Source organism: Chenopodium album, chromosome 2 (genome assembly GCF_948465745.1).
Source record: "Chenopodium album chromosome 2, dcCheAlbu1.1, whole genome shotgun sequence".
Classification (NCBI taxonomy): Eukaryota; Viridiplantae; Streptophyta; class Magnoliopsida; order Caryophyllales; family Amaranthaceae; genus Chenopodium; species Chenopodium album.
The window spans coordinates 4,151,555-4,169,565 of NC_137835.1; the positions used below are offsets into that span (position 1 = coordinate 4,151,555).

General features: G+C 36.3%; 2 protein-coding genes across 3 annotated transcripts in view; both read right to left on the reverse strand.

Annotated features, from left to right (window-relative positions):
- Positions 1-59: 59 nt before the first annotated feature.
- Positions 60-4,409, reverse strand: LOC145593596 (uncharacterized). Its single transcript, XM_081649872.1, has 7 exons — positions 4,104-4,409; positions 3,885-3,998; positions 2,981-3,046; positions 2,816-2,884; positions 1,587-2,195; positions 1,260-1,331; positions 60-490 (listed from the first exon to the last, which is right to left on the reverse strand). Exons 1-7 carry the CDS (start codon positions 4,245-4,247, stop codon positions 257-259), a joined length of 1,308 nt encoding a protein of 435 aa, XP_081505998.1. The 5' UTR covers positions 4,248-4,409; the 3' UTR covers positions 60-256.
- A 1,091-nt stretch (positions 4,410-5,500) lies between these two features.
- The window catches only part of LOC145593604 (uncharacterized), a 47,612-nt gene continuing 35,101 nt past the window's right edge, over positions 5,501-18,011 (reverse strand). The window contains exons 50-65 of one of the 2 annotated variants that reach the window (XM_081649893.1): positions 17,913-18,011; positions 17,672-17,827; positions 15,639-15,817; positions 14,878-15,381; positions 14,203-14,374; positions 13,968-14,104; positions 13,579-13,705; positions 12,208-12,429; positions 11,767-12,126; positions 10,609-10,767; positions 10,217-10,501; positions 9,926-10,141; positions 9,790-9,842; positions 6,593-6,701; positions 5,836-6,180; positions 5,501-5,793 (exon numbers count right to left, since the gene is read on the reverse strand). In XM_081649893.1, the coding sequence (XP_081506019.1) occupies positions 5,836-6,180; positions 6,593-6,701; positions 9,790-9,842; positions 9,926-10,141; positions 10,217-10,501; positions 10,609-10,767; positions 11,767-12,126; positions 12,208-12,429; positions 13,579-13,705; positions 13,968-14,104; positions 14,203-14,374; positions 14,878-15,381; positions 15,639-15,817; positions 17,672-17,827; positions 17,913-18,011 (3,123 nt within the window). In that variant the 3' untranslated portion in view covers positions 5,501-5,793. Of the gene's footprint in view, positions 6,181-6,592; positions 6,702-9,789; positions 9,843-9,925; positions 10,142-10,216; positions 10,502-10,608; positions 10,768-11,766; positions 12,127-12,207; positions 12,430-13,578; positions 13,706-13,967; positions 14,105-14,202; positions 14,375-14,877; positions 15,382-15,638; positions 15,818-17,671; positions 17,828-17,912 lie in introns of both variants that reach the window. The other variant, XM_081649884.1, reaches the window with a different exon arrangement.

The following is an 18,011-nucleotide window of genomic DNA, read 5'->3' on the forward strand; positions in this document are numbered from 1 at the left end:
TTTGAACTGTGATGCATGCTAAGGAAAATTCTAAATACAAATGGAAAAATGCACTCGAATAGCACAGTATAAGAGAAATAATTTACTTAGGGAGGCACATGCTTTCCTTCCTGTAAAACTGCTACCATCAATACTTTGTAGCAGAACAATGTTGTGTATCAAATAGGGATTTCAAAATACAAGGGAGTTTATATAATATAGCTTCTTTAGAACATTCAGAGTTTATGACTAAGAGCAGAGTTATACTCCTTGCTGATCAGGCCTCAGCGATAGGAAATGCAGAACCAATTTTGTTTCCTAGACGATAACACTTGATATTAACCGGGTATGGACCGACCTCTATGTGGTTGTCCTCTCCTCCTGCAAAGAAACATAGTGTGTAGAGGGCTAGTTCAAACTCAGGGCTTACTCCTATGAACATGCTTGAGAGAGATTTGAGGACTCCATTCCACTCAAATTGAACTGTAAGCAACTGTGTCTCGGCATCTGGCTGTAAAGAGACATTGGTAGAGACAAATCAAGGAAACAAGAAAAAAGAAATACAATTCAGTATGTATGTGACATAATTTGCTAAGAAGATACGAGTACATTATCAGTCTAGGCACAACAAACTTAATAATCATGAAAAAGGCTGACCCCTTGAATCTTGAATAAATTAGAGCTTTGGACATTGTACTGTACTGAGATAATCAGAGAATTATGAAATAGAAATTAAATAGGGAGTTTTTCTTATGTATAAAGCAGGCACTTTTCAAAGTCATCCACTCATCCAGTGTATAAACTGTTATACGACCTATACTGTTTCTTCTCCAATCAAGATTAACTATGCTACATATTATAAAATGCACAAAATCTACACAAAGATGAGCTCCACTTCTTACATATATTCATCCGTTAAGTGTTCTATACACATAATTTTACTGATTCTGTATTGCTCATAAGTCATAAGCAAATCTCATCTGTTACGAGAAATACTACTATTTAGCACCCAGATTGTGGTACTGAAGGTGAAAGAGAGTCACATAGGAAAGAATGTCCAGTCACTTATAAAAGATGGTCATTTCGTAGGGGGATTTGTATGACAGTTTGTCATTACATAAGTAATGAATTACGAGCAGAAAGTTCCAGAAAAAGTGATCAACAGACAACAAAATAGGGAGTGTATCAACTGAGAGATGTCATTTCTAATTTCATATAAACCATAATTACTGCATCTTTGCTCCAAATAACCAAAATACACCATAGTGTTAGTTACTTACAAACTGCCTATTTCTGCGAGGCAAGATATAACCTTGATAGTCTGCCTTCCCTTTCGCCTCCTCAAGGTAAAACTGCAGGAAAAAAAACGAAGTTTACTGGTTAGTCAATACTGAAGTACAGACACCATTGACAACAGAATAGTTTATATTTAATAGACCAAAACACATTAAGAAAGAAAGGGATACAGAAAGGAAACAGAAGTTTACATGTCAACTCACTATGCATATTACAAAGAAAGTGCTTAACTAACATAAACATATAAATAATGGAGATGCGACTTTATACGAACTACTTCTGAATTCCTATGACTAGTGACAGGCATATACCTGAAGCCAGTTGTGGAAGCCTGAGACCTGTTGTTCTCCACGTGACTTGATTTCTCCAACAAAGACATGTTCAAAAGAAGATGAGCATCCAGAAGTACCACCTCGACCATAAAGAGTAAACCAGAGATCTTTTAGCATACTCTTAAATTCCTGGTAATTATCAGTGAAGAGACCTGTTTTTGAAAGATACTTGTAAAGGTACTTGATAGGCGCAGTCCTACTAATCTCTTCAATAAATGCAGCTTGTTCCCGTCTTTCTTCCTCAGATACTTTTTCCTTACATCCTTCATATGGGTTGTAGTTGTCAAGCAGGGCACAGAACCGAGAAAAAGTAGGTTTTCTGAGAACATTTTCATCAACCCATGTAAAGAGACTGGCTTCTGCCATGTCTTCCCTTTCATGGACCCTCTTCCCCTCACCAACATCAAGTTCATAGTCCTTTCCAGGATTCAAGCGGTTATAATCGAGTTCCCAAAGCTTTGCGCAAGCACTTATGTAGTCAGAAAGCTCATTTTCAGATGGCTCCATTTCAGCAGCATAGTTGACTTCCTCAGAATATTGCTGCTCACTTGGAGGACTTTTATATGAATTCCAATGATCCATATGAACCTGTTAATCGAGAAATAAATTAGACAAGAAGTGAAGTGATCTATGTATAAGCAGATTTTTGCTTCTCAATCATATTTGGTATATCAATCAAGGTAACAGCAAAATGAGAAAAGTAACAGTCTAAGGTCATGAACCGCCATAACTGAAAGGAGGTAGTCTGGAGCCATCATCTTAAGTCTCTATCCACAGTATACGTGGGCACATTGCGATACACCAAGGTATAAGAGAGGAAAAGGGTCTCATCTTTGCTTCAAACTCCACCAATACTAAGCATACAGTGAAAAATATCCATTAAAACTTGAAAGAACCCCTCTATTCAACTAACATGTTCTATTTCCATTTCCCTATTGCTCTTCACATTTCATTCCTACAAAAATAATGACTTCAAAAAGTATACTATTTTGTCTATTATTTGCTTGATCAATGTACGACACAGATCCCTCTTGCATAAAGTACCACCAGAATAGACTGCAGTTGGTAATCTAAACAAAGGCATTGCATCTATTCCCCTGAAAACTACTGTAGTGATCACTAAACTGATGAAAAGAGAATGCCTTTGCCACAAGCAAATCGAAATATGAAGTAGGGTAACATTAAGATGCATATTGGAGGTGCCATACCCTCTGAGGCCGCTTGTGGTGCTTCTTGTGAGCAGTTTGCCAACCATCTGAGTTTTCCTCTTGTTCATTCTACACAGATCAAAATGAAAAGATTATAACCAAAAAATTGACTTCTTACAATGAATGACACAATGAAGCAGCAGCAGACAAAAGTACAAAACTAACCTCTTCATTTCGGTTATGACTAGGCCTCTCATAAGCTTCATTTTGTTGATAATTCTCATGTGTAGTCTAGATTCCAAAAAAAAGTTCAAAGCATCACATAAGTACAAATGCATCCAAAGAAAGATAGATTTTCGCGATTAAGAGTTCAGGATTACACTCCAAGCTGCAGACATGATGTGAAATATTGAAGACTGAACAATTGTACTCAGATTTTTGTTTCTTCTAGCATACTCACATTATTTATGTAAGACTATGATCTTTAGATCGACAACCTATATATTGAATAAACATGCTGATATCTGTAGCCAATAACTCAATCAAATTCACTAGCATTCGCGGGTTAATAAACTTAAAAGTACCTTACCAACAAACAACCACCAATAATAAGCATCACAAGAAAGGTCCCGTCGAAGCGTGATAGAATGATCTCTAGGAGTGTACACAATGATGTACATTTAGCAAAGTTTGATACGATTGATAGTTAAAAATCACTAATTTTAAAATTAATTCAACAATGGAGTATCAAAATTCCAAACAGCATTGATCATTCTGTTCAATTCTAAAAATTAATCACTACTTCCTTCATAATGTACTTGTATACAAAAGCATTTATACACTTCAAATTAATTGTTCAATTTCGAATGGATCATTCTGTAATCTGTTAAATCCATAATTTCAAAATTTTGTACAGCATACACAATTTCATCCATACTTTAATCAATAATCCCATATAGCATGATCATTATTGTCTTCAATCCATAATTTCGAAATCTCACATAACAAAGATGATTATGTTAATCCACATGATTTCAGATTATACTTTAGTCCCTAAAATTAAAAATTCCCCCTTTTATTTCGTTAAAAACTTAATCAAATCAAAATCAAATAAATAAATAATACATACATGCGTAACGTATTGAGAATGAGATTGAGATTGAAAAGTATGATCAACAGTAGCAGCAGCAGCATAAGAAGTGTGTTGACCAGTTTGATCATTATCCTGCTCCCCTGACACCACCTGCGCATTTTAGCCAATTCCCATCATCAGATCACAATTCATACATTACAAAATTCCATTATAATGTTAAAAGTGCTAAACAAGGAAAAGGGTGATTCTGCTAACCTGCGCCCAACTGGATCTAGAACGTTCTTCTATTTCTTCAGTGTTGTTGTTGTTGTTGTTGCTGTTGTTGTTATCGTCATCGTCGTCGTTGCGACGATGGTGGCCGATCGCGACGTCGACGAGACCCTTGATCAAACCGTCCATAATTGATTTTCTTTTTCTAAAAATTTAAGTGTTTTTTTTTTTTTTTTTTTTTTTTTTTTTTTTTTTTTTTTTCTTATGAGAATTGTCTTTATTTTGATTGTACCACAAATAGAGAAAGTGACTAATAAAAAGGGTGATTTTTTTTTTTTTTTTTCTTTTACGTAGTATTTGAAGATATAGAAAGAGAAAGAGAAAGAGAGGGAGTGACAGTTGAAAAGTAGGGATTTAAATAATGGATAAGAAGTAACGAAGAAGAACGGAAGGTAGTGTTAGTTGTAGTTAATAATTGATTTATTGGTATATATGCTGGAAACTGGAAATGGACTCATCCCTATGCTTTATGCCCATGCACCCGGATCCAAAGACTTCATATGAAGGTGTCCACGGTACAATCAGATTATCAAATTATTATTTGGACACATAATGTGTAATCAAGTATAATATACTAATATCTACTTGTATTTTTCACAATATACGTTAAATCGTTACCCATTTATGAAATAAAGTGTATAAAGTAAAAAATTTATTCAAAACTAAAATTTATATAATCCACGTTATTGGTCCAATATTGGATTTTTTTTTCAAAATTGAAGTGAATGTGTGGCCATAGTTGCGCGGTGTGGTGTTCTCCATAATCTTATAAGTTGATTTAGAATCATAAAAGACCTATACATAGATCTTTTAAGTCCAAAGAATGTGTTTGATTCAATTATTGCATTCCAAGGTTGGTCATATAATTTTTTTGAATTTTAAATTATTATTCTCTCCATTTCGTAATAAATAATAATCGCAACACTTTTCATCTATGTTAGTTTTATAATAATTGCAACACTTTTCTTTTATAATATTCATTTTGTAACAATTGCAACATTTCATTATTATCTTAAAACTATGTGCAATGCTCAGTGTTGCGATTATTAAGAAACAACAGGAATGGTAGAGGAATAGTAGAGCGTAGCGAGAAAATGTAAGACAATGGCCGGAGCATTGCCTATTTAACCGGATTTTGTGATTAACATGCTACTTTTAAAAGAAAATTTAATTCAGGGCATTAGTTGGCCAAAAAAAAAAAAAAAAAAAAAAAAAAAAAAATACAATTAAGTACTAGTTCACAAATTGAGTTAAAACTAAGGTATTTTATGACAATTTTGCCATAATTTGATAAAAAATCATTACAATGTTAGTAAATCTGGTACATGCACAAGTAGTGAAAGGTATTACAACACAATTACTATGAAATTTAGAAAGCTGAATCATATAATTGTCATATGATATACAAACATGAAATATTGTGTATATGTATCACTTTATGATTGACCAAAGTGTGTTCCACACATGCATTGATGTATGTATGTATTGATTTATACTCATAAAATTGATTTACAAAAGCAACCCCTCACGTATTAATAAAAGCTCACACAATTTTTTGCAGCTTTAAACATTGCTCCGTGATTTCTACGGGACAAAATTTGCTATGGCCAATGACTCCGGCCAATATATCATATGTACAATAAAAGAATCAATAGAGAAGGGTAAAACAGAAAAATTATTTTCAGACCAACATTTCAAATAGAATTACATCAGCTCTTTAAGTCTCAGATGACTGTGATGAAGAAGCCGCATCCTCACGCACCTTCTTTGGTATCCATCCAGACTCTTCCCTAGGCTGTCTTAAAGCTACAAACTGAAGAGCAGCACTCTGCACCTGATACAAGTGACATGCCCATGGATATGAATCTGGTGCAGACCAAATCTTTTCCCCTTCAAATTCCGCATCTTCAACTAATGATTCTGCCACACAATAAACTACATTGGTCTCAGGCTCATTAAACCCTGGCACAGCCACGCATCCTAGAGATACAAATCCTTCTGGAGCCCGTGGAAGCCAAATAGATGCTGGAGTCACATAATCGTCTGCACAATTTCTCCATACCTACACCAACCCCAAAAGAGTAGATAAATATCAAAAACTAAAAGGTGTTAATTCTGTAAATGATGAAATTCTATTACGGCCTGAAGGAAATGCATGATAAGCCACAAATATGTGCCAATCTACTACTTTGGACCAAGAAGTTCAGTGATTTCACATTCTAAGGAACTAGATGTCAAATAGCGGTCGAAAGAAGTTGGTTCTGAGGTGTTGCTAAGTACGAAGTATGAATGAAAAAAGTAGCAAGTGCATACAAGGCTACAGCCAAAGTGAGATGCTAAAAAAGATGTCATATACACCCCTACACCCAAAACTTTGCTGCATAAGATATTTCTAAAAGTTACGGATGTTTTCTACAATATGAGTCATTTAAACAAGAAGAGATACTGCAGTGTGATATGTAAATCGTTCATACCAGGTCAAATCCCAGAGGAAGTGCGAACAATTGGTCATCATAAAGATAGACAGTGGCAACACTGGGTGGGTGACCACCAACATGAGCTATGTCACCAATGGACAAGTACCTGAAGAATAGAAAGAATTATGTTACCTCTTTAAAGATACATGAGAAATACATAAAAAACATTGTAAAACTATAAGCAAGACGATTCAGATTGGCAGTAAATGAACTAGGCTTAAGAGCACAACTATGAATCCAACATACACTACCAAACAGAAATCCAGTCAGCATGAAATAAACTAGTACAATTTCTATCATCACTTCTCCATTGAAAAGGGCTTTGAGCGGGATTAGATGGGTGGGTTGGGGAAGGTGTGTGCAAAGTTCTTATTTGTACATATTTCTAAAGAATTTAAGGGGGGTTTATTGCAGCTATTTTTGAGAGTCAGCTATGACTTTGAGGCTTGGAGCCTATGAGATTGCAATCATTCAAGACTTCAAACGCACATGACTTGTTTTAATTCACCAAAAAATGGAATCTTGGAAAGTCATCCTTCAAACTTTCAAGGTATTGGGTTCCCAAACGCGGGGAGAAAAACCTCACTCTAGGAATCAGCGGAAATATAAAAGAGTACCATTTCAATTCATGCCTTTGCTTAACCATTGCCCCAATCTCTATCACCCACCTTAACCAACACCAACCCCAACACCCTCCACCAACCCATTAAAGCAATCATCTAGATCACGATAATCACCACCAAGCTGCCCAAATTGCCCCATTGCTGTCACCACCACCACCATCACAAGATTCAAAACCCATACTTTATGGCAGATGTGAGAAAGATCAATGTTTAAGAATACAAAAGTTTACGTGATTCACTAGCACTGTTTTAGCTACATCCACAAGAAAGCGAGAGGAAAATACAGAGTTTATATACCAAATGAAATAGGCCCAAATATTCCTTTTTTCTCTCTGAGTGTGCGCGTGCGTGTGTGTGGGGGGGGGGGGGGGAGGGGAGGGCATGTTCTAACACCTAAAGCCAAATTCCTTTTTTTATTTTTCCGAACATCCGCATATCCTTAATCACCCAACCACCATCGTAGCAACACAAAAACAAATGAAAAAACAAACCCAAAATAAAGCTTCCATTCACGCATGATTGCATTGATTTAGAGAAATTTTAGGTATTCAAAAATTAGTTGATGCAAGCATGGAAAATCTGGGGTGGTAAAGATCAAAGAAGTAAAGAGCTAGAACAAGAGAGCAGATGAAGCACTACTTGTCTATGTCCTAAAGCTTCAGTTTCTGCCCCAGCTCCCAGCAAGATCAGTTTGACACGTTCATGTCAGCGTATCACATCTGGAAATTTTCGGATATCAGCAAAATCAACTTGACACATCCACATCCAAGAAAGGTGACATGAAGTTGCAGTTGAGTCTTCTCAGTAATCTTAATCTTTTTTTTTTTTCTAATTCCGGCATTTGTCCGCTCTCGGCCATCCCACATGCTTCCTATGTCCGTGGTGCTCTGAGGAGACATGGATGTGTTTGTGGGTCTTAAGGTGACTAGATTATATTTACTTAAATTTCCAATTGTAATAGTTTCACTAAAATCTTCAAGAAAGCTTAAAGTAAGAGAAAGAAGGTAAAGGAAATGCTAAAAAGTTGAAGACTATTAGGGGCCGTTTGTTTCAAAGAGGGTAAAGGGAATGTAACCAGGAAAGGGTTAGGGAGGGAAAGGAATTTGATTCTCTTTGATATGCTATGTTGTTTGGTTTGAGTAGATACAATTCTACAAAAACAAAAGTTCAGTAAATATATTCTCTTTGCCTACCATTTATACACCAAGTACCAATACCCACCAATGCCACCAACCTCTCTCCTCTCCCATCATTTCTCACTTAGCTTCTTTATTCCTAGCACATCCACCATATACCCTCGCTAGTGTTGTCGCAAAGACACTGTCGCTGCCGCCCCTATGTGTCTCTCATCTTTTAAAGTTTTTGATGGTTAACATAGGTTTTAATAGTCAAATTCGCCCATTAAAACTCCAGAATTTTAGCAATTTTCTTAAAGCTTGTTGAGATTATAAATCGTGACGAATCTAATAAGATTCCACATGACTGATAAGCATCAAAGATATTGACCGCCCATAAAAAACTTCAATAATACCGCAAAATTCACCCATTAAAGAAACGTGTTCTTATAATTTTGTTATTTGAGTGGAAAAGACGAAATGGAAAATGATGGTAAAAGATGAAGGCCCAACTCTTTAAGAGCACCAACACCCGATTGGATAGTTGACAAATACAGAGTATTGCTAACAATCTAACTTTTCCTTGCAATTTTAGGTTTTTTGTTAGATATGAAATTTAACACAAGGTGAAGTAACAATAATAATCTCAATGAATGGTTCAATTGTTTTCTTGAAATTATCATGTGTTTAGTCAAAATTTTCATGTAATTATTGAATTACTTAGTACTTGTAAAATAATTCAGAGCAAAAAAGATGCATATAGGATATAGCTAATATTTGACACTTATTACATTGATTTTGAGTCTCACAGTTTTTTTGGCTGATTAAACTGCATTAGATTTTTGGGTATAGTTTTCTTCTTCTCCCTTTTTATTTATTTTAATTTTTTAATTAAACAAAATCGTAATGGTGATTAGGATACTTGCAATATTATTAAAGATTTTAGCAATTTTCTTATAAAGCTTGTTGAGAATTTTACTTTCTTCACTGTTCTCCTCATTGCTAGAGTAATTATGCTATGACTAACATATTTCTGAAATTGCTTCCTTAATCATGCATGCTATTAGAGTTTCTCTTGTTATTTTCAATGAGATATTTAGTGAGAAATTTTCTTCCTAGGGCTTGTAAAAACCCTGAATAAAGCTATGGTCCTTATAAACTACTTAATCATGCATGCTATTAGAGTTTCTCTTGTTATTTTCAATGGGATATTTAGTGAGAAATTTTCTTTCTAGGGCTTGTAAAAACCCCGAATAAAGTTATGGTCCTTATAAATTACTCCCTCGGTCTCTTTTTGTTTGCACCATGGGCCCACTTTTTGTGAGAGCTTTTTGGGTCAAATGATGCAAACAATAAGGGATGAAGGGAGTAGTAAATTAAATTGGGTATTTGAATAGTCATTGAATACTTTAGGAAAGAATGGGGCCGGGGCCCGAATAGGGAGTTCCTGACTTACCCAGAAGGACAAGCTGGTCTCCAGATGCTGCATATGCCATGATCCTCAATAGCCTGCATAAATAATAAATTACAAATAAATTCTCAATTGAGACAAAAAAAGGCATAGTACAAGTAGCCTATTATCCTGTTCTCACCTTCTTTCTACACAGTGTGCATCTGCTTTTAGATTCTTGTTCACTACTCCAAATCTTATCAAAGTTGACGCTGTGTTCCACAAACCTCCTTTCATGAGATACACAACTAGATGATGATGCTTCCCTAGACATAACAATAGCTTTAGTCTGGCTCTGCATGTCTCTCCGATCAGCTTCAGCCCAAGAGAAGTACACACGTTTCTGGCTTGAAGGTACCTGCTAATGTACAAATTCATAAGGACAGATTGTAACCCAGAATGAAGGACCAGTGAAATAAAGTTGCTTTATAACCTTTAATGCTAAACTTTTCAAATCAGATTGATAGGCTTTCCACATCGTCCTCACTGTCGAGCAAATTTTAACTGCCAGAGGTTCTCCACCTTCTGATTCTTCCTCAGGCTTGCATTTTATAACCCGAACAAATGGCTCAGATCTCTTGAAAGTTTTAAGATGAAAAATCAAATGAGAAGGTTGAAGTCTTCCAGGTTTGGCCAACTCAAGAGACAATAGCTCTTCCCATGGCACATCCCACATAATCTTGCTAGGTCTTTTGTCCATATTTTCTGTAGCTTTGAACTAGATCCAAAATACAAACACAAACACAGACACACACACATCCATTAGTCCTTTATATTGATAAGATAGTGCTAGAAACCTAGAAGGGCCACTTTTCTCTTATATACCTGAAGAAGCATAACCCTTCTGTTTGTAACCAATAAAATCCTTTGCGGAGGCAACATGAAATGAGCTTCATAGTAATCAGACAAAGCGAATTTGGAGGGTTCTTTGAAGATTTTCGTGCATCCCAAATTATGACTTGCTTCCGCAAGCCATAGAATCATCTGAATCAAAAAAAGAAAAGAACTTCAAATTAATTTAATTCCTTTTAAACCTATGTTACTCGGACTCTTCATTTCACCTCACGTACCCGTGTCGGACCCTCGACACTTGGACATGGGTATGACACCCGGACACTTCACTTTTAGTTCAAAATCATGGAATTTTTTCACAAAATAGCCGAGTCGGATACTCGGACATGGGTACTAGAGTCCAAGTAACATAGTTTTAAACTGAAACAGGAATCATCTAAATGATATGATATACTTTATAACTCCTTAGATTTTTTGCCAAATGAGAAAACTGTATGGAAGAGAAATAAACCATAACACATGATGAGGAAATTTAGTTTTTGAGGGGAGAGCTTGGGGGGTATTTCCTTTCGGAACCTGAGTTACAAAAGATTTCTGAGGGGTTTTCTTTAAATGATTTAGATCCCTCAATTAGTCTTATGATTCATTGTAACATTTTAACAAAATCAAAGTTGAAACATTTGCTTTTACAATAAAGCTATCAATAATCGAATAAACATAGATTTCTAATCCCCCTATCCCGGAATAAACGCCCCACTTCTCCAGAAATTTTAGCCCAAAAATAAAAGCCCCGTTTTTAATTTGGGTAGGATCCTTCGCCCATTATCTTCTTTAATTTATGCATAATAAATCTACAAAACCCCTTTAACCCCACAATAATGTCTTTCACTTCCCCTAAAACAATAAATAATTTCCACTACCTTCCTTATTCAACACTATCAAAGTACCCCACTATAACTTCTCTCATAAAAACGTGTTCCCAGGAAAATTGGGGTTTTATGAAAAAGGGAGCAGATTAAAGGTTTAGTGATAGCTTAAGGCCATAAATATATTTGTTTTAAGCCCTTTTTTTAAATAAGGGTGAAACCCCCTTGGTGTCTTTCAAATATAATTCTTGCACTAAACAAAATAGTCAATTACAAACACTAAGGCTTGCTGATATCAGGTACAATATCAGATATATTTTTGTACCTGTCCAAGAGCTTCTCTTTCATTGTATTCTCGAAGAATACCATCTGCATGTATAGCTCGTGGATTACGGACCCTTTGGAGGGAGGTTCTATTGTTTAAAACTTCAAAGCATCTGGCACAACTTGCACCAATTCCATCAACAGTCAATGAAAGGAAATCTAATGCACCACTCATTGGTTGGACTATAAATCCCACGAAAGCTCGCCCGAGCCCATGAGCAAGTCCTAGAACGCCATTCTGTCTAGCACTCTCAACAGGTTTCCTGACTACTCCTGACACACCGAATGCAAAACCTTGCGCCAGAGCTTCAGTTCCTTGGATAATTCCATCACCTACACCTGTTATTTTTCTAGACCAAACCTGAAGAAGTTTTCAATTAAGTTCGATATCCATAATAAAACCATAACCTTCATATGGATTAAACAGAAATAAGGGAAGAACCTGCTTGGAACGTAACCGTAGGAACTGTCCATCTGTAGAAAGCTCAGCAAAACCTTTGCTTAGGGAGGCTAATGTAGATCTTGTCATGCCAAGTACATCAACTGAGAGGATCAGATGCAGGGGATTGTGTATTAAGTCCCACCAGATCCGATTCGTAATGGCAGGAACCACAGCACTTTTTCGCATGAATCTGTCCCTGTGCATAACCTTCCGTAAGTGAATCTGCAAAAGATACATATTACAAAGTTATGGCCATGAAATCATGTTAGGATGATTTATATAGTGTAAAGATCCAATTCCCAAGAATCCAGTAGTATCATGGTGTTTAAGCCTCCAGATCCAATGTGTTAAAGATTGGAATGACACACAGATAAATTGTAGTATAATTTCAGAGTCCCCAAATTGAAGAGGGGGGGGGGGGGGGGGGGGGGGGGAATGCATGTCATGAGAAGCTTTCAAGTAGAATAAGACCCGCATGACTCTTGAATGAAGTAGTAATTTAACATCAACATGAATGTTATTATATAGTCTTTGCTATAACATGCAAGACTTGGATGGTTAAGGATGTTAGGAGTAAAAATCTAGATGGGACTCAGAAAGTATGCAAAGAACTGATTGGAGTGCAAGTAATTACAAGGAAGGCCTAAAAGGAAAGGTGAAAACTTATTTCTAAAACTTATAATATGTATTATAAATATTGATGAATACATACATGTGTTCTTTGCTTTGGTCAGATGTGCAGTTTCGCCAATTGTGTTAGGTGACATATAATCTCCCACGTTGGGAGACATAAGCAATAGCGCTTATTGAAGAGCAAGAAATCACCTATCTAGGTCATGGGTTTCTTCATCCAAAATTAACGACGTCAAAAGTAATTAATAAAGGCCTCAAACTATGAGATGCAACTACTCCACCATATATTTAATTGCCCATCTTATATTTAATCCATGGGCAAGACACTTAATAGCAAACCACCTAGTCTTTCCCTTACCTGCACTAGGAAGTAGCCTTAACAGGATTTATGGGTAACGCTGTAATGATATGGTAAAGATGCTAGATGCAGAGCTCCTACCTCCTTTATTCTCACTGTCTCTCCATTAATAAAGTTACTCAGAATTATATAAAATCTGATCAAGCACTTTGGATCAGCTTGATTTATAATGATGATAACTTTCACTAAGTGAAACAAATTTCAACTTACCAAGGCAATCTTACAAAAAAATTAAAAAAAAATAAATTATTATGAATAGTAAATATTTTTCTTGGGAAGCTCTGAAGTGGTTGAAACCTGAAAGTAATAATTACACAAAAGATGCATTCACAACGAGAAAGCTTATCTGCAAGTTACTAATTCCAGTCAAGCAAGCTCACTTGAATTTTAAATGCACTGCCAATGGCTGACAATAAGGGGCTCCATACTCCCAACACACCATGTGGTCGTTGAGCTGGTGCTGTTTCCAGTGCAACTTTCAATCTTACTTCTGAAACATCTATGAGGCTGCACCGATTTTATAAATGTCAGCATCTCTTAGTTGATAATATGTAACAAGTCCAAAACTAAAACAAAGTGTGCTGGTAATGGAAGTAATTAATTAAATCATCATGCAACTAAATGAAGGCAAGAGAGTAGCTAAAAAGTCACCATAGTAACGTCAGACACAAGTTCCAAAGTTGATCAGCTCAATATTTTAATCGACCATAGATAGGATTTAAACAAGGGAACCAGACACATAAGTGACACCAAAAAATTGAATTCTTACTCAATACGTATCTCTGGATCAACTTGTGTAACATTTGGGTTTTCAGGAAGACGATCAAGCCGTAGCTTATTGTAGAAATCCATTGCAGCCCAAATAATTGGTTCATGAATATTTAGCCTCCACCAGTTCTCGGTTACCTGTCGAGTCATCAAATTCATCAGGAATGGATACAGACTTGTTATGAAAAGAGAGGGAATTTTATTTTTTTTATTTAAAATTAAAAAAAAAAAATTACCCTTATGTACACTTGTGGATATACTTGGATGCCATCAGTATTCTCATTTAAGACAGTCAAGGTTACTTTGAATACTGGTTGCTGACCAATATGCTCAGGTGCCAATAATACAGGCATCGCTGTCAAGGGAAGCTGATTATCAAGCTGCAAATGACCCAAGCTAATCTTGAACCTGGATTACATGAAGGTTATCCAATCAGCTCATAAGATACACTAAACTAAGCTGTCAATTCTAAAGAATATTGGAGATCGAAATTAAAGGATTAATTTTTATCAACCCTGCAGTTACAATAAGTTTAATCATATACTGAATGTTACTTTTTCAAGCCTCTTTAAGTCTTAATTGAAATGTGAATGTAATATTATTGTTATTACCATTCCTGCACCCCCAACCTCTGGAAACCAAATATAGAAATGCAGTACATAATTTATAAAACCATCAGGACACTTTCTTCAAACAGTCCCATCAGAGACTGAATAATTTCTTTTGCATAATAGTTCAGTTTTTATTCCATCTATAAAGCACTGATTGTCCCAGAGTGGCTTCTTATAAGATAAAAGATCTCACTAATTTGAGCTAATTTAAGACCAAGTGATCATCTTATTTCTTATGTCTTAATTGCATTATATATGACAAACATAAAGATACAGACAAATGCAATTGCAAAGCCTCACTTGTTTGTAGTCCCATCATCACAGCCAGTGGAATATGCTACATAGACCCTCTCCAAGAATAAATAGGAAAGTTCTTTAGGTCTGTGGTCGACAACAGAAAGACCAAGGACCCCAAGCTCAACAGTGAGTTCAAATGGTGGAACACTATTTTGCATTTTTTTCTGCATCTGAACACTCTCCTCATCATCAATCATTGTCTGGTCATCTTGTGCATTCAACCTGGATGGCTGCTCCTCTGTGAATCGAGCGATTGTGATATTACCAGTTTCCACCAATTGAAACTGCACTCCTGCTCCTTCTAGTGAGCACATGGAAGCACTTTCCAAGTTGAGTGTTGAGGTGCTCACAATATTGTCACTATAAATACTAGCATCAAAACATTTATGACCATATGGATCATCCCAAGCGAAACTTGTTGTAGACAGAGGTGTCAAATGGATCAAATGATCGTCACCAAATCCACTCTGGCAAATGCTAATTTTCTTCATTGTTCTATTTTCAATCCTGCATAAAAAAAAAGTTATTCTTGTCAAAGTTCAAGGGGAATACTCCTCAAAACTGGGAGTAAAGAAGTTGATATCACAAAAATTATAACAGGTTCACAGCCACAATCATTAATACACATGCTACCACAATAGTAAGCCAAGATTTACATACACCTTTGCATAAATAATGTAATATGTACACACAGGCCCAAGTACAAGGTACAATTCCTAATGGATTATTTGACCTGCATTATAAAATAGGCTAAAGAATAATACCTGATGGGAGTTCTTGAGCATAGACGAAAAACAACAATGAACCGTGATCCTTCCTCATTGCCGCGAATTTCCATCCTTACAAATATCCGTTCACCACATTCTTTTCGTAAAACAAGGGAGAGGGTGTCTTCCTTAAGGATTTCAATAGGAAATGACCATTTGGTATTTCCTAGGCGTACCTACAATATTGACCATTTTACAAAAATTAACATGGTTCTCTTACCAAAGAGGCAAAGACCCAATCTTAAAACAAGGTCTATCATTAGAAGAGAAAGCTTAACATCCTTATTCAAAATACACTTATTAAAACATGTTAAGCTATGTTTACTGTACCACTCATTGAGAAAATGTAAGCAAAAATTTAAGTTACATGAAAAAAGCACTCAAAAACAACTTTTTTTTCAAAAAAAAAATAATAATAAATCAAGCAATGCTATATCTTCACAATACACATCTAGAAAGCACGTCAACATCATTGAGGACATATCCAATAATATTTTGACTAAAAATTAATAGGGCATAGTAAAATAATCCAAAACCGTGATCCACTATATCAACTAAAAAGTAGGGTACTTGATCCGATAACCATAACCATAACGGTTTGGGTACCCAATTTGTAAAGTGACAGTTATTAGGTACATTTAAACCTTACGAATATTAGATAATGATCCAATAAGCATTTTTTTATCAACTAAATATATTTATTCCAAACCTAAACTCCGACATAGTTTCATAATCACTTAATAATTTGAATAAATAATAATATTATTAGGGGCCGTTTGGTTGGGGGTAATCATCAAAGGGAATGGGAATCAACTGCCCCCATTCCCTTTACCCTCTCCATTCCCCCAAATCCTTCTAACTCCATTCCCCCCCCCCCCCTCTAGGTATTCCCATTCCCTAGCCACCCTAACAACACCATACCACCATCCTACTTCCGACCGAAACCACCAGGAAACCCATCCCCCTTACCGTCGGTCGTCCCCCCGCCCTTCGCCGCACCTGCCTTGCCCCTCGCCGCTGCTCACCGCCGCTTGCCGCTGTCCTCTCCCCCGTAAAATCCTCCCCAAACCTAGAAACAACTTGTAAGTCCCCGTGAAACCATAAGTCGGCGTTCCCACCACCGAAATCTTAGGCGCTAGGGTTTCGAGGGTGGTGGGGGAGCCGCCAACGATTTTACGGGAAGTAAGAAATGAATCTAGGGTTTTGTGGGCTGGGGGAGATTTTACGGGGAGTGAGAAGATGCTTCTAGGGTCGCGGCGAACGGCGACGAGGGGAGGGGGAGATGCGGAGAAGGGCGGCGAGTGGTGGAGTGACTGGGTGGAGGCGCGAAATCGTGAAAAGTTAAGCGATGTGGTGGTGGGATTGGTGGCAGTGATTCCTTTGTTATTCAAAACAAACAACGCCCTAAAAATGGGGGATTTTCATTCCATTCCGATTCATTCCCTTTGTTCATTCCATTCCGATTACCCCATGTGAACCAAACGGCCCCTTAGTAATTTAGAGATCATACGGTAACGTTGTTAATTAGTGTTAAGTATTGAAATGTCAAACTTTTCATACATGGATATCATATCAAATATCCAATATTCAATCCAAAAAAACAGATCTCTGAAGTGATCTTATTGGTTCGGTTCATAGACATCATTTTTAGTGTTATAGGTTATTAGATACTTGATCCAATAACGATAGTAGTTTGGGTACCCGATCCATGCTCACCCTTAGAAATTAGGTAGCTCAAAATAAGTTAAATTTTGGCGCTTAAATGTGTACAAATAAAAAATACTACCTCCGTTAATTATTATATGCAACTTTAGGGTATTATTTGTGAGATATAAAATATTCCAAAGTTGCACATAATAATTAACAGAGGTAGTACATTAATGTCTCCAACCCTTGAAAGACTCATATTACCATGCTCTACCTTACAAAGAAGTTAAATAAGAGCACTAACAAAGCCCATACCAATTGATGCTAAAAAAAAAAGGGAAACACCCATTGCCAACATTGATCATTGTATAAAGTTCAAATACCTGGAGTTTGTTACTATCACTTGTTTCTCGATAAAGGAAGCTCACTCTTGAATCCGATGCCCTTAAGATCTTTGCCTCATCATGGCTGCTCAATTTTATAAATACATCCTGACCTGTTCTGTTAGTGAATGTCATGTATGGTCTAATAGAGACTACCTGGGAAAAAAAAGGAATAAAAGAAAAGAACATCATCATTTATAGTGTCCCCACAAATATCAAAAAGTCTGGCTTTTTAAAATACCTTCGTGGGAATGGTTTGATAAGGGCACGGTTTAGTGGTGATGAACAATCGAATACAATTACCATCAGAATCAATAGCTGACAGATCCAGTGATCCATC